At 43.9% G+C, this 27,930-nt stretch overlaps 1 protein-coding gene across 1 annotated transcript in view; it reads right to left on the bottom strand.

Moving 5' to 3' along the window:
* Positions 1 to 5,242: 5,242 nt before the first annotated feature.
* KIAA0319 (KIAA0319 ortholog) overlaps positions 5,243 to 27,930 on the bottom strand; it is a 79,681-nt gene continuing 56,993 nt past the window's right edge. The window contains exons 12-22 of the mRNA XM_024121990.3: positions 27,419 to 27,542; positions 26,391 to 26,523; positions 25,241 to 25,389; positions 23,613 to 23,764; positions 21,840 to 21,978; positions 20,998 to 21,157; positions 16,147 to 16,289; positions 13,962 to 14,084; positions 12,631 to 12,721; positions 10,721 to 10,812; positions 5,243 to 5,692 (exon numbers count right to left, since the gene is read on the bottom strand). Of these exons, the coding sequence (XP_023977758.1) occupies positions 5,514 to 5,692; positions 10,721 to 10,812; positions 12,631 to 12,721; positions 13,962 to 14,084; positions 16,147 to 16,289; positions 20,998 to 21,157; positions 21,840 to 21,978; positions 23,613 to 23,764; positions 25,241 to 25,389; positions 26,391 to 26,523; positions 27,419 to 27,542 (1,485 nt within the window). The 3' untranslated portion in view covers positions 5,243 to 5,513. The remainder of the gene's footprint in view (positions 5,693 to 10,720; positions 10,813 to 12,630; positions 12,722 to 13,961; positions 14,085 to 16,146; positions 16,290 to 20,997; positions 21,158 to 21,839; positions 21,979 to 23,612; positions 23,765 to 25,240; positions 25,390 to 26,390; positions 26,524 to 27,418; positions 27,543 to 27,930) is intronic.

Here is a 27,930-nt window from a genome sequence, read left to right as displayed (position 1 = left end):
TGAGCATGAAGCTAAAATACCTTTGTTTAGCTCACAGGAAACATCCTGACCAGGCCCACCTGTGAATGACTGCAGGCAGGAAGAAATGAACACATCCCCTACAGAGGCTGACCCGAACCAGGAAATGTTTGACCTCACTCCCTCCCCTTTTAGTATAAAAGAAGCCTGCATTCTAACTCAGGCAAGATGATTCTTTGGGGCACAAGCCAACCATCTTCTCGGTCTGCTGGCCTTTCCGAATAAAGTCGTTATTCCTTGTCTCTTGATTATTGGCCTGTCGTGCAGTGAGCAGTACAAGCTTAGACTTGGTAACAGGCCTGTCGTATGGTTCCCGCTCATTAAATGTTTGCTGAACTAAATTGAGAATTTACCTGGTTTGCAGGTGTGGTTGCCTAAGAAAGGAGTAGCCTCCAGCTTTCTCAAATTCACCAGCTTCTCTCCTCTACATGTGCCACTGTTATCCATTATGTACTTTTTTCAAAGGTTGGGTTTTTTGGATACAGAAATGTATAAAGAAGACATTTCTGAAACCCTGCCATTCAGGTATAATCACTGTTAATTATTTAAACAGCATATCTTATATTTTCATCCAGTGTTCATTTATATTCTAAGAAATTTCACGTGGCCTCACTGAATCCAAATTGTATCAGTAGGCCGTGAACAAAAGTAAGGTTTTCTCAGGAAGAAAAAATACACATCTCCCTTTGTCATTCCATTTATTGCAGGCATTTCTCTTAAACCTGCTTTTGATTTTTAAAATTACTTTGTTACCAGGAGAAACGATCCACTTACCTCTTGTTGACCTGAAACAAATAGACTCCCAGATAGTTCTCCAGCAAAGATGGGTTTATTCGGTCTCGGCAGACAATTGCAACACAGCGCCTACAGCCACGACGAGCCGCTTGCAAGCCCCTGCCCAGCAAGGGAAGAACACTTTTACACGGAGGAAAGGGAAGTTGGGAGGGTTATAATTTAAAACTTCATGACTTTTCATTGGCTGAGTCCTTACCAGGAAAGAGAAGTCTTCCTTCTTCCTGTTGGGCTTTACTATCATCACAGGGTGTGAGAGTTCCCCCTTCTGGTCGCCCGACTCTATTTACTTGAAGTTTCTGTTTATTTTTTATACTCTCAATTTGTGGGTTTGTTCAATGCTTGGCCTAGGCCTCTGCTTAGAAGCAAGTGTATTTTCATCTTCCTACTATTTCTAACAGGAAATTTTCACCTGTTACAGCTGCTTTATCTCTGATTTAGTTTGCAACAAATTTAAAAAGCAAATTAGTGTGGTTTTCATTTTTATCTAGTGTGGGAAACCTGTCTGGAAAAAGAACAGGTCCTGCATGGTCTGAGTGTTGAAAGGCTACAGGGATATTCTATTTGTGCGCTATTTATAAATGAGTGGAAATGGATTTGGAAATTGGTGGTCTGTAAATTTACCTATAATCCATCCATTTTATCAGCTAACCAGGAAGGAGTAGCCACAATTTAGACCACAGACAACACCACTGTCCCGGTGGTTTAGTGGACAAGGATTTTTTTCAGATGTTCTGTCAGATTATATAAGGCTATGTGCTTTTTCCTGTTGTGCTAAGACTCAGCACTGCAACTCTGGGCTCATCTTCAGGAGAACAGAGGTAGTAACTCTCACCCTGTAGGCTTCAAATAAAGGAAGCTTGGCTGTTCGCTAAGCTCATCTCAAAAAGGGAGGCTCTATGGACCATTTAGTAGGAGAAATGATGGTTTTGCCTTTTTAAAAAACTTGCTCCCGGGCTTCCCTGGTGGCGCAGTGGTTGAGAGTCCGCCTGCCGATGCAGGGGACACAGACGGGTTCGTGCCCCGGTCCGGGAAGATCCCACGTGCCGCGGAGCGGCTGGGCCCGTGAGCCATGGCCGCTGAGCCTGCGCGTCCGGAGCCTGTGCTCCGCAACGGGAGAGCCCACAGCAGTGAGAGGCCCGCGTACCGCAAAAAAAACAAACAAACTTGTTCCCGACTAATGGAATCGCTTCTAGTGTTTCGCGATTAATCATGAATCTGTATGTTTCCCCTCAAAATCTTTTGACTTTTTTTTTTTTCTTTTTTTCTTCTTTATACCAATTTCACCAGTTTTTCCATGCAAGAGTCACACGGATGATGGAAACTAGATTAGGGGATGTAGTTTAAGCACACACACCCCTTAATCTAATTTGCACCTCCCTCAACTTAGGCATTTTCCAGCAAAGGGCAGACTACGCATTAATGTCAGAGAAACCAGGGGAATGTACTCTTTTGGCAGCCGGCAGGCAGCCGAACCTAAGCAGGGGAGAGAAGACAGGCAGCACTGAGCACTCCCGGTGCCTCCCCAAATCCTGTCCCCCATGGGGAGGAGGGAGCCAGGGGTGCTACTCTAGGCTCCAGCAAATTTCTTCTGTACGGGTTCAGATAGTAGATATTTTAGGCTTGGGACACAGTCTCTGTTGAAACTACTCACCTCTATTGTTGTAGCACAAAGGAATGAATCGGCGTGCCTGTGTTCCAGTAAGACTTTATTTATGGACACTGACATCTGAATTCCATGTGAGTTTCACGTGTCACAGAATATGATAGTTTTTTCAACCATTTGAAAACGTAAAAACCATTCTTGGCTCACCAGCTGCACAAGAACAGGTCATGGGCCAGCCTGCTGCCTCCAACTCCAGGGGAATCCCTCCACAGAGAAGCATAAAGAATAAGTATTCCCATCTTCCACAACAACAAGGAGGCATTACAGAGACTACAGACACCTTTATTCAGATTAGCATATATGTTTAATAGTGTTATATTGGAAATGATACGTTGTCAGTACATGGGAGAAAGATAACATTAAAAAAATAAAACCAAGACTTCAGCCAAAGCAGCTAAGAACCTTGTCAGCCTGTGAGCCCTACCGATGCCCTCTCCCACATGCTCGGGCCCTGCTTTTCTCATCTATCCTGAGCTCCTAGTGAGCTTCATCTTCCCAAGGCCCTTAATGCAAAGCGCACAAGAGAAGAATGTTGGCTGCCGTTCCACCTCACGCTCTGCTCCTCTGATAAGAAGAGAGGACCCACTTTCTGATCACTGGTGTGGTCTTTATTTCTGCTCCACCATAGATTCAAGATCCATCTGTGGTGGAAAGATCAGACCAGCCGGGCTGGAGACAGAAAAGGAGGAGTGACCTGGAGGGGTGGCCCTGGGGGTGATCCAACAGAAGAGATGAGGCAGGCTTCTCTCCTTTTGTCTTTCGCTTTCTTCACAAAGGGACTCCTTGGTCCTAGGAACAGAACTTCCAAGTGGTCCAAAAGGTCCACCAGAATTTGCCCTCCAGCAGTTGGAGGTAGGAGTTCTTTGTGTAGGGGAGGAGGGTGGAAAGCATGGACTTTGCAGCTTACAAAATTTGCATTCGATTCCTAGATCCACCACTAATTGGCCGTGACCTTAAGCAAGTTACTTAAACTCTCTGGGCCTTCATTATGTGCAACATGAGAAGAATACCTACTTTCCCAGAATGACTGTAAGGGTCAATGGAGTATGTAAAATACGTGTATTATGTACATAGCACTTAACAGATGATCACTCCCTTCTCCATCACTGTGTTCTACTGACCTCATATTTAGGCTGCCATCCTCTGTGCCAGAAATTTCCAGTTGTGCACAAAAATAATATAACCCTGGCCACTGGGTAGGGCAGATTTTAAGTGTATGAAGCTAAATATTCATGTGAAAAGCATCATATTTTCCTTCTAACACCGATAGTATTGAACTGGCTGGATATACAGAAAGTGTAGACATAAGCAGAGAAATTATTTTAAAAATAAAATCACACTCCTGTGCTTTTTACTTTTTTTTTTTTTGCCATTCCCTATAAAGCAGAATAATTACAAATAAGACAGTCTCATGAGGATGAATATTAGCAGCAAGAACAAAAGCACTGGAAAGCTTAAATTTTTTCAAAGGCCCATGGGAACTGTTTTCTCTATTGTCCTGTCCTGATGATTTAAACCTGACAGTTTAATCACTTTGCTTCTCCACTTAGTCATAGCAAAGCAATCCTAGTTTTCCCCTCAGTGTGACAGAAGCTTGTGCAACAGAATACTGCTTAGCTGTGGTCATGCTTGTCTGTGACGGGCCCCACCTCTCATTCTAATCTCTCCACAAAGAATGCCAAGGGCACCACCCAGGCCCCCAGCCTCAGGACCACAGGCGGATGGGGAACATCATCAGCGAACCAACTTGTCAGGCTACAATTAACTCCAAGTCCTTGCTCTGGGGTGCTGCTCTGTGGTTGGGGATGCTTTAATTTTTTTTTTTTTCATATATTTAAAATAAGATATTTAGTAGAAAATGGTTTAATATATTTTTAAACATATGAAGTGGATATCTATGTCAAGTTATTAGGGAAAGTACCTGTAGGGGCCGAGTATCATAAGCACACCATCCTCATTAAGACTGATTGTATTTCAGAGTTTGGGAATACAGTCGGCCCTCCCCCACCCTCCCACCTCTGCATCCATGGGGCCCACATCCCTACGCGTCCTGCATCCATGGACACGGAGGCCCGACTGTATATATTACAAAGTTGCTGAGTCTTTATTCCTACTGATAGAGGTCCAAATGCATGGCCTATAGCACATACTCAATAAATGTCTAAGGAATTAATAATCACTTTTCTTGTGTTTCATGTAAACTGGGGCTGAGAGAGGCCTCGGTGTGGCTTGTTTTTCTCAGAGAAAGAAAAGGTGAAACATGCTAAAATGCTACCTTCAACCTACAAGTCAGCAAACCCCACCTCCCTCTCTGTTGCCTCCAGTCCTCAGAATACAATTCTTATTTAGCTCTTGAACTTCCAAGAGCTGCTCTCTAGAGACAGCACAGAAATGGCGGTTGGCCGTAGGGAAGGAGCGAAAACAGAAGAGCTGGGCTCTGTATGGGTGTCTCTTCAGCAAAGAAAACTTGCCGGACAGAGGACAACCCATTCCTCAGATAAAGTATCTTTTATATATATATATATATATATATATATATATATATATATATATATATATATATATAGACACACAGCCCCCGGACTCCAAGGGTCCTACGACAGAAACTACGCTTGGAAAGTCGTCTTTAAAGGCAATCACAGCTCCTAAGAGAAAATGGCCCTGTTTACATCATGTTGAACTCATCTTCCGCAAGGGTCTGCAGATAGAAACAGGTTAATCCTTCTCTTAACATAGGGACATAACAGTGTGCCAGCTACAGAAACACAAAACTCTTTTAAGTATATACCTTAGCGTCTTACCCAACCTTTATTCCCATTGACAAGCATCTCAGTTAAAAGAGCAATGTTTTTGTTTTGGTTTGTGTCTCAAAAACCCCAGGAAGACAGGTCTTTTAAAATACGGGGACACACCTCCAGCCCAGTGTGAAAGGATGGGAACACGCTATTCTAACAAGAGTTAGTTTTGTTTTTAACGTCCATTGACTGTCCTGGATTACAGGATTCCTGTGGCGTCCTTCCATTTCACAACCGCCCCATTATCTGTCCTTTGAGCAACAGCTGAAGGAAGCTCCGTTTCTGATGGATCCATTCATGGAAACCTTTGGATTCCCTCGCTCCATCCTCTCTCGGCTGAAGATTGTGTCCTGATCACTGTCAAACTCAGACTCAGACACCATCAGGCTGGAGTTATGTTCTGTACTTCGGTGCTTAATACCTAGGGAGAAGCAGACAGATGCATCTTGGGGGGAAGGGCATTTTCCCTCTCAGCTGTCCATCATTCTGGTCCCATGCACGGAGCCATGTGTGCTGCACATGCAAAACTATCACTCACAACGCAGCAGGCGGTTGGGGTTTCCTAGTGAGTATTAACAGGGGCTTTGGAATCACTGCTGAGCTGGAGCCCAAGCTTTGTCACTCACCAGCTGTGTGACCCTGGGTAAGGAACCTAACCTCTCTGGGCTTTCAGTCTCCTTGTCTATTAAATTAGGAGATAACAAAGCATCTACTCCACGGGTTTATGGTGAGGGTTAAGTGAACTCGTGCATGTAAAGCTCTTGCCGGCATTTACCATTTAGTAAGCACTCAATAAATGAAAACCATTATGATTTTACCACTTGTTCCCATCAAATATTTTCAGTAGAATATTTGATTGCTGGGAGTTAAAATAAGAGAAGGGACAGGTATGTGACCCCTGCTCTCAAAGAATTTACAGTGTCTAGCTAAGGATGTAAGACAAAGACGAGATGAGGGTTCATGACAGGCAAGAAAGTTTTAAAAATAAATTTTACATGAATCAAGAAGAGATAAGAGCACACTTATAAGCTTCAGGGATGGTTTACACAGGATGGGATTTGAAGAGAGTGAAAGGTTTGGACAGGAGGACAGTGGAGGAGCATGGAGTATGCGGAGGCATCCAGAAATATTTGCAGAAAGCAGTCTGGAGCAAATGATTCACGTAGGAAATGCAAAAAAAAAAAAAAAGAGGCTGGGACCTCACAGAAAAGCACATGAATCCAAGGGAAGCCATGAAGCTTGGATTTTGTCCTACTAGCAAAGGAGTGACACGATTAAAATGTTGTTTAAAGATATTACTAAAACCCAGTGGCAGGACAGAAGGGAGAAAGAGGAGTAACTGGAGAGCCAGGCACACACACGGAGCAGCACAGCATGGAGGAAGGGAGCCCAGGCTCTGGAGCAGATGGCCTGTCCCACCTGCCTTTGGCGCCTACTAGCTCTGTTACTTGGGCAAGTTGCTAAACTTTTCTGTGCCTCAGTTTCCCTTTCTGTAAAATGGAGATAATCATAGAGCTGTTGGCAGGATTGGAATTCAGTGGCAAAGTGCATAGAATGGTACCTCCTACATATTAAACATTAAGTACCTGCTAACTATTACTGTTGTTACTATTAGTCCACAGGTGAGATCACAAGGGTCTGAACTAGGGTGGTGGTGAGAACGATGAGGAAAGAGGGCAAGAGATTAGGCAAGGTGGAGTGGCTGGAGTGGGGACAAGGCATCCTGGACCAAGCCCCAGTGTCTGAGGTTTAGAGCCTGGTAATGAGTAGCACAGGGGGACTGGGAGTAGAAACAGGCCTGTCAGAAGGGGGAGTGCATTGTAGGAGGCAGGTGGGTGAGACAGTGCACCCACAAGCACTTTGAGCTCTTAGGTACAAAGTCTCTTTATAACACCTCTGATATTAATTAGGTAATACAGATGGTGAGCACTTGATAAATGCACGCTATTATGTGCATTTCCTGAGAAGCTTCCCCTGCCAAAGGCCCGAACCACACTCTCCATACGTGCTCAGTCATCCTGGCCCCTATGTTCCTACAGGGCATCGTCCGGCTTCTGTAGGACCCTGACCCTGGTGTAATTATCCTCCCCTGGGCTCTGAGCGCCCCAAGGCAGGCCCTGTGCTTCTCCTCCCCATCTCCAGGGCCTAACTCAGGGTCTGTGCAGAGGGTAGATACATGACATTTGCCGTGGACAACGTTCTGCATCTCACAACTTCGAAAAGTGATTACGGCCCTCTGTAAGGATCAATTTAGTCATCAATCCAGAATTATGACAAGTCCATAGAATCAGTGCTAAGCAGCCTCAGAGGGCCAGAGAAGGTTCCTTTAGTCTCCAAGAGTTAATAAGTGAGAATCAGAGAGTTAACTGAGGTGGGCAAGAGGTAGTTCTCAGCATGGGGATCAATTCATGCTGTGAACAAAGTCAATTTTTTGTAAAAGCTTTTGTGTCCATCTATACACATGGCTGATTAGCTAATGCAGATGCTGAAAAATGTTTGGTTTTGAAGTCCAAATGTTATTTTGCGGCATTTTGTGTGTGGCAGACCTAAAGGGAACAGCATTCAGAGATGAGCCAGGGTGAAACCGTATCACAGGCCCCACCCTCCAACCATGAGGAGAGAAAAGCCAGGCACTGGGGACACCTGTTTGAAAAGCAGTCTTATTCCTGGGGTCATTTGGTTCGACCAATAATAGGCATTTCCTATCCCTCACCCATTCATGCCTCAGAGCACTTTGCCAAGATTTCATTACATGTATAATACAACTATCGCCTCCCAGGTAGCATATCCCCGGGATTGAAGTAGGTTGATTTTCTTCACAGAATCCCAGCCTTGAACTTCCTCCCCGGTTAAAGCGCCCACTCCAGCCTGCTGTTCTCCCTTCACCTACGGTGACACTCAGACACCTGGATCAAATAATGGAAAGGCACCAGGAAATCATCTTGGAGGCTGCCTTACCATATTTGGGCCTCAGCTCCATTCTTTCCTGGTCATCCATGTTATCCAGGATTGTGTACTTTGTTTTTTTCCTTATTTTAGTCCTTTTTCGTCTGAAAAGAACAAAGAAAAGGTCAACTCAGATTCTCAGAAAGGGTAACTAGGATCCAGGATTTAAAACACGTGGAGGACACCAAAGGAAATGTTTTGCCTTTAGAATTTATAACATTCTATTAATTGGCATCTTTTATTAAGGATATGCATACACAGCCAGATCTGAGTTTGGTGAGTCTGAGGTACAACATGCATCTTGAAGAAACACATGTCAGAGTAGGAACGGCCATACTGCTATCACCCTCCTAACTGCAGGCTCTCACCTAATCCTCAGGCTGAGATGCCAGGGACCTTTCCAGAAACTCTCAATACCTGTGTGTTGGCCTAGCAAGCTTTTCTCCATGAGTCATTCCTTCCTCATAAAAGCCTGGATTAGCAAGTTTTCCCCTGAACCTATACTATCCTGACATGTCCAAAGATGCAGGAATGAAAAGATGATGTAACTGGCAGTCAGAAATAAAAACCAACAGAAATTATAATAAATTCCCCCAAAGGAATAAGCAATAACTCAGTCAACACATAAAAACAACTGGGCTGATCCTATGTACCTCATCCTATGCTTCAGGGGATAATTTGAAAATACACATCAACACTATGGTAAGATATGTAGAGAACAAACAAAGGCAATTTTCTGATAGCTTGGTGATTAACAGCACGGACCTCTAACCCTGGGTTTACTATCGGGGTGTCTTTGAGATCGTTTTTCATTACCTCTGTGATTCCATGTTCCCACCTGTAAAATGGGAGTAAGAATAGTCCCTTTCTCATATGGTTGATAGGAGGACTAAATAAGATAATACACAGAAAGCACTCAGAACCATTCATCACAATGGCAAATACTTAATAAATGCTCATGGTCAATCACTCTCATCATCATCATCCTCATCTACTTGATACAAATGTCACAAAGCTGCAGAATTTTTAAAGCCAAGCACAGCACGGTGACCATCATCCCAGATGGTTCTGGGAAAACTTAATGGGATGGAGGCCTCTAAGTGCCTGTGCTCTCTTTCACCAGTCCTACCTTTGGGAAAATAACCACAAATAAAACTTAAAAAATTGATAAGTGATCTCTGAAAAATAACTCTTATTATGGTATAACCATTATTTCTTTTTATCATGTCTTATTTGGAGAGAATTTATAGAGTTCCATATAGGAAAGTCCTGGACCAAGCCCCAGTGTCTGAGGTTTAGAGCCTGGTAATGAGTAGCACAGGGGGACTGGGAGTAGAAACAGGCCTGTCAGAAGGGGGAGTGCATTGTAGGAGGCAGGTGGGTGAGACAGTGCACCCACAAGCACTTTGAGCTCTTAGGTACAAAGTCTCTTTATAACACCTCTGATATTAATTAGGTAATACAGATGGTGAGCACTTGATAAATGCACGCTATTATGTGCATTTCCTGAGAAGTTTCCCCTGCCAAAGGCCCGAACCACACTCTCCATACGTGCTCAGTCATCCTGGCCCCTATGTTCCTACAGGGCATCGTCCGGCTTCTGTAGGACCCTGACCCTGGTGTAATTATCCTCCCCTGGGCTCTGAGCGCCCCAAGGCAGGCCCTGTGCTTCTCCTCCCCATCTCCAGGGCCTAACTCAGGGTCTGTGCAGAGGGTAGATACATGACATTTGCCGTGGACAACGTTCTGCATCTCACAACTTCGAAAGTGATTACGGCCCTCTGTAAGGATCAATTTAGTCATCAATCCAGAATTATGACAAGTCCATAGAATCAGTGCTAAGCAGCCTCAGAGGGCCAAAGAAGGTTCCTTTAGTCTCCAAGAGTTAATAAGTGAGAATCAGAGAGTTAACTGAGGTGGGCAAGAGGTAGTTCTCAGCATGGGGATCAATTCATGCTGTGAACAAAGTCAATTTTTTGTAAAAGGTTTTGTGTCCATCTATACACATGGCTGATTAGCTAATGCAGATGCTGAAAAATGTTTGGTTTTGAAGTCCAAATGTTATTTTGCGGCATTTTGTGTGTGGCAGACCTACAGGGAACAGCATTCAGAGATGAGCCAGGGTGAAACCGCATCACAGGCCCCACCCTCCAACCATGAGGAGAGAAAAGCCAGGCACTGGGGACATCTGTTTGAAAAGCAGTCTTATTCCTGGGGTCATTTGGTTCGACCAATAATAGGCATTTCCTATCCCTCACCCATTCATGCCTCAGAGCACTTTGCCAAGATTTCATTACATGTATAATACAACTATCGCCTCCCAGGTAGCATATCCCCGGGATTGAAGTAGGTTGATTTTCTTCACAGAATCCCAGCCTTGAACTTCCTCCCCGGTTAAAGCTCCCACTCCAGCCTGCTGTTCTCCCTTCACCTATGGTGACACTCAGACACCTGGATCAAATAATGGAAAGGCACCAGGAAATCATCTTGGAGGCTGCCTTACCATATTTGGGCCTCAGCTCCATTCTTTCCTGATCATCCATGTTATCCAGGATTGTGTACTTTGTTTTTTTCCTTATTTTAGTCCTTTTTCGTCTGAAAAGAACAAAGAAAAGGTCAACTCAGATTCTCAGAAAGGGTAACTAGGATCCAGGATTTAAAACACGTGGAGGACACCAAAGGAAATGTTTTGCCTTTAGAATTTATAACATTCTATTAATTGGCATCTTTTATTAAGGATATGCATACACAGCCAGATCTGAGTTTGGTGAGTCTGAGGTACAACATGCATCTTGAAGAAACACATGTCAGAGTAGGAACGGCCATACTGCTATCACCCTCCTAACTGCAGGCTCTCACCTAATCCTCAGGCTGAGATGCCAGGGACCTTTCCAGAAACTCTCAATACCTGTGTGTTGGCCTAGCAAGCTTTTCTCCATGAGTCATTCCTTCCTCATAAAAGCCTGGATTAGCAAGTTTTCCCCTGAACCTATACTATCCTGAGATGTCCAAAGATGCAGGAATGAAAAGATGATGTAACTGGCAGTCAGAAATAAAAACCAACAGAAATTATAATAAATTCCCCCAAAGGAATAAGCAATAACTCAGTCAACACATAAAAACAACTGGGCTGATCCTATGTACCTCATCCTATGCTTCAGGGGATAATTTGAAAATACACATCAACACTATGGTAAGATACGTAGAGAACAAACAAAGGCAATTTTCTGATAGCTTGGTGATTAACAGCACGGACCTCTAACCCTGGGTTTACTATCGGGGTGTCTTTGAGATCGTTTTTCATTACCTCTGTGATTCCATGTTCCCACCTGTAAAATGGGAGTAAGAATAGTCCCTTTCTCATATGGTTGATAGGAGGACTAAATAAGATAATACACAGAAAGCACTCAGAACCATTCATCACAATGGCAAATACTTAATAAATGCTCATGGTCAATCACTCTCATCATCATCATCCTCATCTACTTGATACAAATGTCACAAAGCTGCAGAATTTTTAAAGCCAAGCACAGCACGGTGACCATCATCCCAGATGGTTCTGGGAAAACTTAATGGGATGGAGGCCTCTAAGTGCCTGTGCTCTCTTTCACCAGTCCTACCTTTGGGAAAATAACCACAAATAAAACTTAAAAAATTGATAAGTGATCTCTGAAAAATAACTCTTATTATGGTATAACCATTATTTCTTTTTATCATGTCTTATTTGGAGAGAATTTATAGAGTTCCATATAGGAAAGTGGACCCAATGCTGTCTTCTAAGGACTTAAGTGATCACTGTTCCTATAAATCTCCTTACAGAGGGTCAAGCATGGGGTTATGGAAGGTTCGGACAATTAGGCAGCTCTGGGGCTTCTCAAAGGTCAGCTCCATGGGAAAAAAGAAGGAAAAATCTAAAGCAAAACCTCTCTTTGGTGATAGTATTCACTTCGCTTAAAGTTTTGCATTTATGAAATAGAATTCAGGTAGATTAGACTGTTGCTTCACATACGTAAAATAATGTAAATCTAGCATTTGGATCAGTCTACTTCTACAACTCCTTTCTCTACCTAGGATGGATTAGTCAGGCCACTTAGGTACTGTTCTAGTGAACATAATGCGAGACTGATAGAAAAGAGCATTAGATTTGATACAGAATCGCTGAATCTTCTAGAAAATATGAGAGCTGCAATGAAAAAAAGCTGTCTCTAGTATTATTCTATTTAACTAGGCACATAAGCCTCGTGGGAGAGAATGCATTATAAAGTACTTTTAAAGTCGAGTTTCTCTTCATAAAAAGAGTGACTGTCAAACAGTTCAGCAGCTTCACAAACCCGAGCAAAAGCCGCTAAAACTGTCATATCACCTTCAATGTTGCGTCTTCATTTCAAAGACATAAGTAAGCTTGCCAGGTACCTCTTGCAGCAGCAGATGCAAAGCCAAGTTAAACCCCCTGTTAGCACGACAAGAGTTAGAGCCAATGTTGTCACATAGAACACACTCCACTCTGAAAAACAAGAAAACCAGAGTGGACATGTTACATACCATTTGCAAAACAGCTTTATTTCAATGACTCACAATGAATATTTCTGAGTCCTTACAAGCAAAGACATCTGTGGTGCTGCTACCACCTCGCCAGGCTGGTCGAGAGCCTAAGCAAAGTGAAATACAAATAAATCAAGAACAACTTAAAACCACCCGACTTTCATCCAACTGGTTCAGGGACCTCATGGAGCACATATTTCACACTAACCTGAGAATAGAATAATCTGAAAAAAATAAATTCATCAGTTAAGAAGTAAGGCTTCTTAAACACCCATGAAAGTCACATCAAAATATTCATTCCAGAATCACAGAACCTCAAAACTAGTTCTGGCCTGGTCTGAATAAAGCAAATAAAGTATTTGTATGGTCGCCTATGACACGAAGACGCTTTTCACAGCCAGACAGCCAATCAGAAGCTACCTGATCTTCACTTCCCCCACATCCTTGTGGAAATCCAAGGTAAACAGTTCTACACCAGCAATTCAGGAGAGAGAAACCAATGGAGCAAAGACAAAAGGTTTACCTCTATTAAATGTTATATATGCTCCTTGGAGTAACAATCCAAGGGCTGGCTATTTTCAAATTTTTATGTAGTAGCGAGTGGGAACATAGTTTGGCAGTCAGCTCATCCTAATTTTTCGGCCAGTTATGTCCATCTATATCCCCAAGAAAACAAAATTACTCTTAGGAATAGACTGGCATTGAATACAGTTCCCTCCTCAGAAGAGTCTTAAGGGCACCAGCTTGGCCAGCTGAGGCGGTGGTTCCAATTTTTGGTGCCTGCTTGGGCAGACAGCCTGGAAGAATGGGCCAATTTTCTTGTTCATCTGATTCCAGCCAGGTCCACACCAGGGACCACTTCACCAGTAGGTCACACTCAAGCTCAAGTCAAGGCAGGTGCAATCTGGAAATGGGGACCATGCAGCCCGAAGCAACCTTCTCAGCGATGCCAGCGATGGTTAGCCAAATCCGCTCTGCCAAGGTGAATCTCCTCATCTGGAAGTTTTACGAAAAGCCTTAAACACACCCCCAAGGTGAACTGTGGGAGGGTCTTAACCCATCACCACGTGAGCTCGTTCGCTTGGCTTCGGGTGAGAAAAGGGTTGAATTTACAGCTGCAAAGCTAGGCAGATCTTTCTGACGGTTCAGAATGATTTGTCTGAAGGCTCCTCACCCAAAGCCACCACCACACCAGGACTCACCACAGTTGCTTTCCCCATCCTGGATATAACGCTGGATCAGGTTCTCCATCCACAACTGAGAGCAAATGCAGCGCTTTGTGATGGGGTCACAGTGACCATGGCCAGAACACTTCAGGAGGCACCCTGCAAGGAGGCGAGTGGGGCAGAGGTCACCATGGAGAAAAGGGGCTCCCTGGCTTCAGCTGTGTCTTATCATAGCATAGACCCTGAACAGAGGTACCTCGTTGAGTCAAGAGACTCCTACACTATGAACAGGGGTCCCAGGGAAAGTCTCTCGAATCGACAATCTCATCTGGAAGCAAATGGCAGAAATATGCCAACACCTGCGCTGTGAAACAAAAGCCTTAATCATGTAGCAGAAACGTAGCACCCTTTGGCTTAAGAAAGAGAAATTCTAAGAATTTACCCAGTGAAAATGACTGGGGATGAGCACAAAGATTTATCTACATTGCAGCATTATTTAAAATCAACCTGACGGTCTGTGAGTAGAGGATTGGTTGTATAAGTTGTGGAGCATATCTAGGATGGAGTACTGTGAGGTCATGAATATGTTATGGAGGGATGAATTTTAAAAGATTTGAGAAAATGATCATAATATGATTTGAAGTTAAATACCAGGTGAAAAAATTATATATCAAATTATCCTGATTGTATTACGTGTTTCTAGAGATGGGGGAACTAGAAGGAAAAACGTCAAAATATTAACAAAAGTTATCTTTGGATGGTGGGAATTCTAGACTCTAGAATTTAAAGGATTATTCTAATTTTTTTTGTCTTCTTGGATATTCCAAATTCCCTACAATAATTATCTACATTGCAGCATTATTTAAAATCAACCTGACGGTCTGTGAGTAGAGGATTGGTTGTGTAAGTTGTGGAGCATATCTAGGATGGAGTACTGTGAGGTCATGAATATGTTATGGAGGGATGAATTTTAAAAGATTTGAGAAAATGATCATAATATGATTTGAAGTTAAATACCAGGTGAAAAAATTATATATCAAATTATCCTGATTGTATTACGTGTTTCTAGAGATGGGGGAACTAGAAGGAAAAACGTCAAAATATTAACAAAAGTTATCTTTGGATGGTGGGAATTCTAGACTCTAGAATCTAAAGGATTATTCTAATTTTTTTTGTCTTCTTGGATATTCCAAATTTCCTGCAATAAATAAACATTACTTTTGTAGCTAGAAAAAAAAGGAGTTCTTAAAAAATTAATTTACTCCATATTACAAAGAAAGTCAGTTGTGGATAGGTATACATCTGAAACAAACTAAATTTTACTCCCCAAATGGTATCACAGTCCCCAGTGTCTATTGAAATGATCCCTTTAACATAATAAGGGATTCATGTTCCTTGGAAGGTGGGGACAGAGACCTGGGATAAAGACCACATTTCCATCCACACATATGAATGAGTTTGGTGCCAGGAAGAGGCCGCAGGCAAGCCACTAAGAAAAGAGGTACCACTGGAAGGCACTTAAAAGCTATCTTAAATTTCCAAGAGTCTACATAACACCATGTTCACAACCTAAGGCACGATGTCCCAGGTCAATAAATTATATAAACATGGCTTTTCCAACCAATAACACTTATCTGTCTTTTAATACTGTTCTGACCATCTAAGTATGAAATCTCTGACAATGACCAGTATGAAAGAGTATGGTTTTAAAAACAGACCATAACTGCTGTTTTTCTCCAGTTTCCCTCAAAGACAAAGCATAGGTGGCAAATGTATGTTGCAGGAAACCAGCTGGAGAAATAAATGCAAAACAAATCCCTGGATGCTAAAGCAAAGATGTCCACATGTCCTCTTTCTGTGCCAGTAAAACATAGCCACGATCAGCAAATCTGATTCTTTTAGAATATTCCCGTAGGGGTTGACATGGAGAAATTGGAAAGATAATAAAATATTGAACTTCATTCCTACTTAAGTCAAAAAAGACTATGAGACCTGGCTACTGTCCCACCATATAGGAACCAAATCATATTTCACCTCCTCCGAAAAATCTTTTCCTTTAACCTGGGTAGTTACTTATGTTTCTATAAGACTCCCATTGCATTTAATTGGATGGGATGTCTAGTCCAGTGGAATCCAATTCTGAATATACAACAATTACGTATTTACATTACTTGAACTTTAAAACTAAAAATAAAGAAGAATATTTCTGATGGGGACATACCTGCTGTGTCAATCCTCAAGACTTTGAAAAGCAAGAAATCAGCCTTTTCCTTTGAGAGCCGCCTGTGCAGATTTCGGGCCACTTCCGCAGCTTTGAGGACCTTGAAAGGTGGCCCAGTCTGTACACAAAACACAATCACGGTGCTGCAGAGGAGACAGAGAGAGAGGCCAGCCACACGGTTATGCGGTGACCAATGTGACACGTCCACTCCAGCCATCTGACCTGTGGGGCTGAGAAGACAGACGGCCACAGCTCTGCCGCTTGGCAAGGACATAGGGGTGTATTCTGAGGGCCAAGGGATTGATCGGTTTCTATTCACAAATAAAGGCTCTTTGGTCCCAGAGTTCAGCTGATGATAGATAGACCTTTGGATAAAAGGAGCAATGTATATGTGTGTGCAAACAGACATAACCACACACAGAATGAGAACTTTCAGACACATCTTCATTTTTACCTTTTTGTTGAGATATAATACACTTACAATAAAAAGTCACCCTTTTTTTTTTTTTTTGGCAGTGCTGTGCAGCTTGCAGAATCTCAGTTCCCAGACCAGTGATTGAACCTGGGGCCAAGGCAATGAAAGCCCAGAATCCTAACCACTAGGCCACCAGGGAACTCCCAAAAGTCACCCTTCTGAGGTGTACAATTCAGTGGTCTTTAGTATATTCACAAAGTAGTGCAACCAACACCACCATCTAATTCCAGAACATTTCCATCATCACAGAAAATAAAAAGTCACCCTTTTTTTTTTTTTTTTTTTTGGCAGTGCTGTGCAGCTTGCAGAATCTCAGTTCCCAGACCAGTGATTGAACCTGGGGCCAAGGCAATGAAAGCCCAGAATCCTAACCACTAGGCCACCAGGGAACTCCCAAAAGTCACCCTTCTGAGGTGTACAATTCAGTGGTCTTTAGTATATTCACAAAGTAGTGCAACCAACACCACCATCTAATTCCAGAACATTTCCATCATCACAGAAACTCCACACCCATTAACAGCCACCCCCATGCCGCCCCCCCAGCTCCTGCCAAACACTAATCTACTTTCCGTCTCTGTAGGTTTAATTATTCTGGGCTTTTGATATAAATGGAATATATATGAGGCATTTTGCATCTGGCTTCTTTCATTTAGCATAATGTTTTCAAAGCTCATCCAAGTTGCAGCATGTATCAGTATTTCCCCCTCCTTTGTATTGCCAAATATTAATCCATTGTATGAATATATCTCATTTTATTTATCCACTCATCAGTCGATGACATTTGGATTGTACCTACTTTTTGGCTATATGAATAACGCCACTGTGAATGTTCACGTGCCAGATTTCTTTTTTTTTTTTTTAACAACTTTATTGGAGTATAATTGCTTTACAACAGTGTGTTAGTTTCTGCTTTATGACAAAGTGAATCAGCTATACATATACATATATCCCCATATCTCCTCCCTCTTGAGACTCCCACGTGCCAGGTTTCATACAGACATATGTTTATCATTTCTCTTGGGTATATACCCAGGAGCAGAATTACTGGGTCGTATGGTAGCCCTGCGTTTAGCACTTTGAGGAACTGACAAACTGTTTTCCCCAGTGGCTACACCATTTACATTCCCACCAGCTACGTATGAGTGTTCCAATTTCTCCATACACTTGCCAACATTTGTTGTGGTCTGTCTTCTGGATTACAGCCATCCTGGTGGGTGTGAAGTGGTATCTCAATGTGATTTTGATTTGCATTTCCCTAATAGCTAGTGATGCTGAGCATCTTTTCACCTGCTTATTGGCATTTGTATATTTTCTTTGGAGAGATTTTATTCAAATCTGTACTAGTTTCCAAATGTTGCCATAAAAATGTACCACAAACTGGGTGGCTTAACACAACAGAAATTTATTCTCCCACAGTGTTAGAGGCTAGAATTCCAAAATCAAGGTGTTGGTAGGACCATCTTCTGTGAAGGCTCTAGGGGAGAATCTGCTCCATGCCTTTCTCTTAGCTTCTGCTGTTGCTGGCAATCCTTGGTGTTCTGTGGCTTGTAGACACATCACTCCAATCTCTGCCTCCAGTATCACATGGCAGGCTCCCTGTGTGTCTGTCTCTGTGTCTCTTTTCTTATAAGAACACAGTCATGTTGGATTAAGGGTCCACCCTACTCCAGTATGACCTCATCTTAACTAATTCCATCTGCAACGACTATTTCAAATAAGGACACATTCACAGGTCCTAGGGGTTAGGGCAGAACATATCTTTTTGGGAGACACCATTCAACCTACAAGTGTTTTTATCAAAAAAAGAATTTGTCAAATGCTTTTTCATGTCTATTAGGATGATCATACGGTTTTTGTCCTTTGTTAATATGGTTTACTATATGTACTGATTTTCATGTGTTTACTCACCCTTGCATTGCTGGGATAAATCCCACTTGGCCAGAGTGCATAATCCTTTTAAATATTTCTGGACGGATACAGCAATTCCACTCCCGGACATATGTCCAAAGGAAATGAAAACAGGATATCGAAGAGATATATGCACTCCCATGTTTAGTGCAGCATTATTCACAATAGCCAAGATATGGAAATAACCTAAGTGTCCATCAGTGGATGAATGGATAAGGAAAATGTGGTATATATACATAATGGAATATTATTCAGCCATGAGAAAGAAGGAAATCTTGCCATTTGCAACAACATGAATGGACCTTGAGGGCATTATGCTAAGTGAGATAAGCCAGACAGAGAAAGACAAACACTGTATATCAGTTATATGTGGAATCTAAATAAGCCGAACTCATAAAAACAGAGAGTAGAATGGTGGTTACCAGGGCTGAGGGTAGGGGGTAAGGAACTGGGGAGATGTTTAAGGGTAGAAACTTGCAACCAATAGATAAATAAGTCCTGGAGATCTAATGCACAGCATAGTGATTATAGACAACAATACTGTATTATAAAGTCAAAGTTGCTAAGAGACTAGATCTCTTGCATATGCACCAGATCCCACCACAAAAAAGAAATGATAATTTTGTGACATGATAGAGGTGTTAGCTAACTCTAGGTGGTAATCAATTGCAATATATAAGTGTACAAAATCAACATGTTGTACACCTTAAATTTACACAATGTTATATGTCAATTATAGCTCAGTAAAATAAATAAATAAATAATATGTTGCTGGATGCAGATAATATTTTGTTGAAGTTTTTTGCTTCTATATTCATAAGGCATATTGGTCTGTAACTGTGTGTGTGTGTGTGTGTGAGAGAGAGAGAGAGAGAGAGAGAGAGAGAGAGAGAGAGAGAGAGAGAGAGATCTTTGTCTAGTTTTGCTATCAGAGTAAAACTGGCCTCATAGAATGAGTTGGGAAGTGTTCCCTCCTCTTCTATGTTTTGGAAGAGTTTGTGACCGTGGTGTTAAATCTTTAAACATTTTGTAGAATTCACTAGTGAAGTCATCTGGTCCTAGTTTTTGTGGGAAGTTTTTTGATTCAATCTCTTCACTTATTATAGGTCTATTAAAATGTATTATTTCTTCTTGAGCCAGTTTTCATAGTTGTGACTTTCTAGAATTTTGTCCATTTAATTGAGGTTAACTAATTTGTTGACATATAATTGTTCATAGTATAATCCTTTTCATTTATATAAGGTTGGTAGTGATATCCCTTTTCATTCCAGATTTCAGCAGTTTGAGTCTTCTCTCTTTTTCTTGGTCATTCTAGCTAAAGCTTTATCGATTTTGTTGATCTTTCAAAGACACAACTTTTGGTTTTATTGATTTTCAGATGTGTTTGGTTCAGTGTTTGATATAAGAAAGGGAAATGTATGATCCATTTTAGAAAGAGTTCCATAAAAAAATAACTAGTATTTTAAATTTATTATTTTTCTAAGTAAATTTCAGTTATCTGAAAAGCAAACCTAAACAGAATAGCTGACAAAAACTGGCAGGTGGATTTACTATGAATAGTAGGTTTTTATTCCCATATTCTGTCTGTCTGTCTCTCTCTCTCCCCATCCCACTTCACTGTTCATAGGTTGGATAAGAGTTTTTTTTTTTTTTTTTTGCGGTACGCGGGCCTCTCACTGCTGTGGCCTCTCCCGTTGCGGAGCACAGGCTCTGGACGCGCAGGCTCAGCGGCCCTGGCTCACGGGCCCAGCCATGTGGGATCTTCCCGGACCGGGGCACGAACCCGTGTCCCCTGCATCGGCAGGCCGCCTCTCAACCACTGTGCCACCAGGGAAGCCCAAGAGTTTTTTTTTTTTTTTTTTTTTTTTTGTGGTATGCGGGCCTCCCTCTGCTGTGGCCTCTCCCGTTGCGGAGCACAGGCTCCGGACGCGCAGGCTCAGCGGCCATGGCTCACGGGCCCAGCCGCTCCGCGGCATGTGGGATCCTCCCGGACCGGGACGCGAACCCGGTTCCCCTGCATCGGCAGGCGGACGCGCAACCACTGCGCCACCAGGGAAGCCCCCAAGAGTTTTTTAAACACTCAATTAAATTGTAAATCTTATAAGAAATCAAGGAAGAGGTTGAACATTCTAGATCCTCAGAAGACAGCAACGGTAACCCATAATCCTCTCACACTGAGAGAAGTCTCAGCCCCTAAACACGGGGCAGGGATGCAGTCTGGCTGTGAGGCATCCCCCGTGCGTGCCCCAGACCACGTGCACGCCCTCTGATGATACCTATATGCCTTCATCCAGAACGTTCTCAATCAACAAACATTTACCGAGACTTGTGGGAAGGACCTATAATGATGTTGTCCTTACTGCTTCCCTTTGAGAAGAAAAAAGAATACGACTGGGATAAACATGCGTGCAAAGACACAGAACAAGAGAGGAACTGACGAGCTCCAGGCTGGACTGTGCAGTTCGTACCTGAGATCCGAGTGGGCCTGAATCTTCTGAACCTCGATGTCTGAGTCCGGCACATTCAGCAGCACCGCCAGCTGCCTCACAAGGGTGTCCTTCCGCTGTTCCGTCAGCTGCCCAACGCCAACCTGCAGGATCAGCTCCACCAGGCCGCTCTTCTTCGGGTCTGGGGAAATGAGAAGACATGGGCTTTCCGCTTGGAAACCCCAGGCTTGATAATAGGACGAGCAAGGCCTGCATAATAGTTAAAGAGCTTTAAATGACCCCTGTGTAATTTCTACGCTTAGGTTCCAGGGCTCAGGTCAGTTCTTCCAAGTACCACAGTGGCCACTATCCGAGAGTACTTCTTCCTTCTTTTATATCAGCTTGCTGTCTATTAATTTTTCTCCAGATGATAAGGAGGTGTGCCTAATCTGCCTCTGGGCTCACGTGAAATTTTGGGACCTCACACACCTCCTCGGGTCTGGTAAGAGAACTATGTCTCGGGGCGCTGCAGGCCCGGCCCAGTTTGTGCCGGGGGTCGGTGTGGCCACCTTGCTGGAGCTGCCCTCTTCGCGCTCCCAGGAATAAAGGCCTCGTGTTCACCTCACATTAGGTCTTTGTCTTCTGGCAGGAAAACCAAAGTGACCAGGGAGCCCTGCTGCCAGATCCAATTCTCCCTAATGAGTTAGGAGGCTGGATCTGTTTGGGGATAGATAGCCACAGGCAGAGAAAACCTCAAAGTGGGCCCAGCTTCCCACACCGGGTTCCACTGTCACCTGCAAGGAGCCCCAAAGGCTGACCCCTCCCCGCCGCCCCCGCTCACGGACCAGCCTCCCAAACCCAGGCCCGGAAGCCTGTGAGCGCACCTGGCCGCACTTCCACGGTGGCGGTGTCCACGTCTGAGGCGCCCTGACTGTCAGCGACTCGCAGGTGGAAAGTGTAGACCCCCTCCACCAGGTTGGTGAGCTGCAGGGCCGTGCTGTGGTCAGAGCCAGCCAAGACATCCTGAGAAATAACCCAGTTCACGATTCAATGGTCGGCTCCCAACCTGGGCCTCTGTTGATCCCCAACCTCGGGGTCCCGTCTTTGTCACACATGCATGATTCTAAGGGGCAGGGTGAAGAGGAAGCAAGGTGGTGGGTTAGTGAAGGTCCGGGTAATCCTCAGCGTCTCTTCCACTTTTAAAGCACCGGGAGGCACAATCCTCAGAGAGGACTCTGTGAGCTGAGCTGCTTCCCAAGGGCTCTCTAGGGATTACCCAATTCCACCCTACAGAGGGGGAAACCACCGAAATTAGGGCAGAGACCCGGAGGGTGAAGCACTCTCTTGGGTCTTATTTGCAAAGATAGTTTTACAATGCTCTCATCTTGGGTTTCCTCATGGTGTATCAGGTTCACCTTCTCAAATGACCCAAGAGCCTGAGTAGCAACATCTCTGCTCAAAGAATTCGAGAAGAATCTCCCAGACCCTCGCTCTGAACTTGCTAACAGAAGAGGGTGGTAACAAGGGCTCTGATCAGAGAGCTGTTATAATTACACTTGGAAGCGAACCCACCATCTGGCTGAAGAGTATTCATTCCAGAGTTACTTTAGAAATTATAAAGCATTTTCAGTTCTTTCCCTGGGACCACTCCTTCAGTACATCTCCAGGAGTAAATCTGCATCTCTCAAGTCCTTAGCAACAGCAGGAATGAAGATGTACCTAAATTTACAGCCTAAGAGGCGGAGTGATCTAATGGGGAAAAAGGCCTGCCAGGAGCTAAATACCTAGGTCTATCTGGTTTGACTAAGGATGAGTTAGTTGACCTCGGCCAAGTCACTTTCCATCCCTGCATCTCATTCTCTGTACTTAGGAAATGGGAATAGCAATCCTCGATCTACTGACCTGTCTGGTACAATGTTGAGGAAAAGGAAAGAATCCATTTGGACCAAAAGAGGAACAACGGGGAAGCTAAGGAGCAGAATGAGTCCCATGAGAAGACATGGTTTCAAAGTCCCTCCAGGCTATGGTTTCTGACCCTATGCAAAGTCTGGGCAAGGAAAAAGTGGGAAGGGACTTCAGATTTGTTTAAACTGAACAGCAGCCTGCTGCCTCCAGCCCTCAGAAGAAACCTAGAAGCATAAACACCTTAGTGGGGACCACGGAAAGGGAGATGAGGTCATAACAGAGACATTGCTGTGGAGTTAACTGTGTTCCCTCATCTGTTGAAGCCCTAATCCCCCAGTGTGGCTCTATTTGAGATAAGGTTTATTAAGAGGTAATTAAGGTTAAATGAGGTCATAGGGTGGGGTCCTGATCCCACAGGATTAGTGTCCTTATAAGAAGAAACACCCAAGAGCCCTCTCTCTCTCCCCCTCCCCTCCCCTCTCTCTTCTCTCTCTCCCCCGCCCCCAACCCCCACCCCACTCCTGTGAGGACACAGCAAGAAGGCAGCTGTCTGAGAACCAGGAAGAGAGCTCTCATCTGGAACCAAACTGGCTAGCACCTTGATCTTGGACTTCGCACCCTCCAGAAATGGAAGAACACAAATATCTGTTGTTTAAGCCACCCCGTCTATGCTGTTTTGCTATGCAGCCCTAGCAAACTAATACAGACATAATGATTAGTGGTCCAGGGGCAATTCTCTTCCAAGTACTCACTCCAGCTGCTGGACTCTGGCCGTCCCGGATCCATAGATAGGACACAATTCCTTGGTCATCAGTAGACCTTGAACCATCCAAAGTAATGGAGTTATTGGGAAGCACAAGAACATGTCTGCCACCAGCCTGGGCTCTGGGAGGACTATTATTTTCTAAGTCAAATATAGCAGAAATGAAAGCAAAGAAATTGATTTAAAACACTTGTGATAGAAGTGCATCACAAACTATCCATGACTATTCCATCTTGCAGATATGTAGATTTAAAATATCCAGAAAGCAACATTTCTTGCCCCAAATACCCATTAGATAATATACAGCCTTTCTTAAAGTTCTTTTTGCACTCAGCTAGTTGTAATTTGGCAGGCTATATGTTGGACAGTTTTCTATTATCATTACAGTTTTTTCTCTTTTTAAAAAAGAGAAATCATGATCTTACTTATGTTCAGGGTCTGGAAAATGAAAATATTTTGGTTTAGAATATGCTATGGATTATTTTGTAGTGGTCCACACTATCTGGCCACAGAAATATTTTTGTTTCTAACAGTGCCAAATCTTGCTTGTCTAAGTAAATTGAAGAGGGAGGATTCAGGGCAGTGGGGAGAATCTGGCACTGAGGAGGCTTAATTCCATTGTCGATACAGGGAAAGGCTAGAAAGAATAGAAATAGACTGGCAGTAAATTGAGTAAGCCCTAAAATCCTTCTATAAAAAACAATCTCTAGACCCTATTGAGCTTCAAAACTGGAACTTAAGACAACCACCCCCTTTTATGCACGTGTCCCCATACTCTCTCTACTATTATATATGGCTGAAAACTTCCATAATAAAATGTTTGAAAAAAACTCAAATCGATGTCACTGTGCTGATAAAACTGTTTCATCCTTTCCCAACTGCCCAGCAAATAAAGTCCAAATTCCTCAGCGTGACACATGACACATACAATACCTCAAGGCTGAGCTTCTGCCTTTGTCTCAGCCACCCTCCCCAATGAACTGACACTCTTGCTGGTCCATAATACTGGTGAATGGATTTTCCCATCCAGCCATGCTCTTTTACACCTCTGATCTTCAATACTTCATAACCATTTATTCATTCACTGAAGTAACCAACATCTTTGATTTGCCATGAGTCTAGCACTGTGCCACATGGAAGAGACAGAAATATCTGAAACAAAGGTCTTCAACCAGCTCACGGTCAAATGGAAAAGAAAAAAGAGACAAGTACATAAAGCAGGATGTCATAAGACTGGACCACACATTTCATATTAAGAAACAACATGGAATTTGAAACCATCTCTGCTCTTAGATTTCCAAGGAAGAGAGAAAGCAAAGCATCATGTGGTCACTAGGACATGGGGCTTTAGATGCCAGGAGTTGCAGAAGGAGAATGAAGCTATTAGGACACACACTCCACAAACAAAAGGAAATGCTGTGCACGTGGACGGAAGAAGAGTGACCTTTGCTTGGCCAAGCAGAGCTCGGTATCTGCTATAGCCAATAAGCAAACACTAACGTTTCCGGGTAACCATGGCCTGGCTTAGGGTCTGTGAGACTGAAAAGCCCAACCTCCTCCGAGAAGGGGCCCAACCTCCTCCACCGGCAGATCCACCTGCCCTCTGCCTTGACTCACCCTTCCTCACGGTCACGCTGAGGGTGGTCGTGCTGCTTAGTCCCTGCTGGTCTTTCACCGCCAAACGGAAGTGGTAGGTACCCACCTGAAGACCGCTTACTGTGGCTATAGCTTTGTCGATGTTTTCCATCTCCACTGCGCTGGGGCCTCTATGAAACAGGACAGTCATTAACAAAAGGCAGGGGGCATAGGATTCTGACGACGGCAGGTATGTTGTTTGTGTCCTTATAAATGCTTCTTTTCACAGTAATAATATATACCATCTAGAGAATTCTAAGATAATTTTGTATTCATTTAGATTCTCTAGTTCTATGTAAGAGTCACAAGTGAAAGCCTATTTCAGACAGAGGCTGCTGGATTCCTGGGAAGAGGATTTTGGAGTCTTCGGTTTTTTAAATTGAACTGTCAGTGAAATGATCAGAATGGAGCCTTATAAACGATTCCTGTTTCTCCTTTGAATAAAATCAGCTGAAATCCTCAGTTATCTTTCGAGAGAGTGTGGAGGAGGAGAGAGGGAGCCAGGTGATTGATCTCCTGGCTCAAGAGGAATTATTCACTACAGCGGAGTCGTGAAGATCGTGGGCTCTGTCATCAGGAGGACCCAGGATTGAGCCTCAGCTCTTGCTCTTACTATCTGGGCAACCGGAGACCCTGTGACTCACTCATCTCTGCAAGCCTCAGTTTCTTCACCTTTAAAATGGGAATAATATTATCATTTACCTCTTAAGAACTGACCTAGGATTCCATGAGATTAAGCATGTACAGCACAGAAAATGTTGGAGGATAAAGGAATCCCCTTGAACTCTGCACTTCTGTTGTCTACAGTCACTGCACGTGGTTTGAGTGAGGACCCCACCCAGGTTCTCCTCCTGCACCTCTTCTGTCATGAAGCTCACCTCACACCAAGACTGCCCTGTCCACCTGCCCCAGCTCCACCTCTCTCCACTGTCAAGGAATGTCCATCTTGTCCATCCACACCTGATACAGAATCCAATCAATAGTTACCTGGCCACTTCTAGAAATGTGCTTAAATACTGACTCCTCAACAATCTCAAGCTGACTGTTTAATTTAGACCCTCCAGAGCAGGGGTGATATGAGCACCCATCCAGGGAGTGAACCCAGCGCTCAGCGATGAGAGGGGCTGACTACCTGACATGCTCCCAGTGGTAGAAAACCACGCCGTGGTCATCACTGCTCCTGCTGCCGTCCAGGGTGGTGCTTTCCACTGGGAAGACCAGCTCCTGATCCGGGCCGGCGACAGCCATCGGAGGCCTGTTGTGTTCTAGAATCATAGAAACGGTGTGAAGAAATATTATCTCTTTGCATTTAGTCTGCCATCCCCTGATTTCTTTTTCTTTTTCTTTTTTTTTTTTTTTTCTTTTTTTTTTTTTGCGGTACGCGGGCCTCTCCCTGCTGTGGCCTCTCCCGTTGCGGAGCACAGGCTCCGGACGCGCAGGCTCAGCGGCCATGGCTCACGGGCCTAGCCGCTCGGCGGTATGTGGGATCTTCCCGGACCGGGGCACGAACCCGCGTCCCCTGCATCGGCAGGCGGACTCTCAAGCACTTGCGCCACCAGGGAAGCCCCCCCTGATTTCTTGATTTAAGCAAATTACTCATACTAAGCTCAGGCAGCTACTAGAGCATGCCCTGTCCTTTGGGAATCCTGGGGTGAAACACTGCAGTCTCCTAGCTGACCCAGGAGTTAAAAATTCTAAGTTTGAGATGGGGGTTACAGGCAGCAAGAAATACTGTTCCCTAATATGTACATCTTTGGTTTCTTTAAAATACCTTAAAAGTCATGGAGTGGAACTGTAGTTAATTCCCCAATGTCTGGCCACAAGCCATCTGAGTATCAAGCCACACGTAACTACCAGCCTCTTCAAGAATGCCCTAGAGCTTTGCAGCAGAGTGGGGCATGGCATCAGAGCCCAAAGTGACTCTGGAGATAGCTCTCATTTTGTCCCTCATGCCATGGTTTGAAGACTCAGCCAGGACATAATTCAGAACCACAAAAGCAAATTGCCCTGATATTAAGATTTCGCTCTTGCAGCCCTGATTTCTTGATAGTTCAAAGATCTAGAGAATTGGTACCAAATTTGGCTGGTCTGAAGCCCAGAAGCCCAGATGTCATTTCTGTTTTAATCTCTGGGGCTAAATCCCTTTCCCGTCTCACCTACCAGGCTGGACAATCACAGTGACCACAGCTGTGGACTGCTGCCTTGAAGAATCTGTTACCATCAGCTGAAATGTATAATCTCCTTCCTTCATTGCAGACAAATGAAGGTACGGTGTCTCTACTCCCTAAGTAACAGCAAATACAAAAATGAAAAAGAAAAAACAATATTAAAGAAGCACAAGTAATTAGCATGACATAATGAAAAACTAGTGATTTTACTAAATGTGGAGATCCTGCTTTAAAAAAAAATGTGCATGTCCCAGGAAAATGGGATCTAAAGTCCATTGTATATCCTCAGATGCTATTAAAAGAATATAAATTAATATGGCCTTTTTGTTTTTTGGGGTTTTTTTTTGCGGTTCGCGGGCCTCTCACTGCTGCGGCCTCTCCTGCTGCGGAGCACAGGCTCCAGACGCGCAGGCTCGGCGGCCGCGGCCCACGGGCCCAGCCGCTCCGCAGGAGGTGGGGTCCTCCCGGGCCGGGGCGCGGACCCGGGTCCCCCGCAGCGGCAGG

The sequence above is a fragment of the Physeter macrocephalus genome, chromosome 18 (assembly GCF_002837175.3).
Source record: "Physeter macrocephalus isolate SW-GA chromosome 18, ASM283717v5, whole genome shotgun sequence".
Classification (NCBI taxonomy): domain Eukaryota; kingdom Metazoa; phylum Chordata; class Mammalia; order Artiodactyla; family Physeteridae; genus Physeter; species Physeter macrocephalus.
Note: the sequence above shows the minus strand (reverse complement) of the source record. Positions and strands in the feature narration are given on the sequence as shown.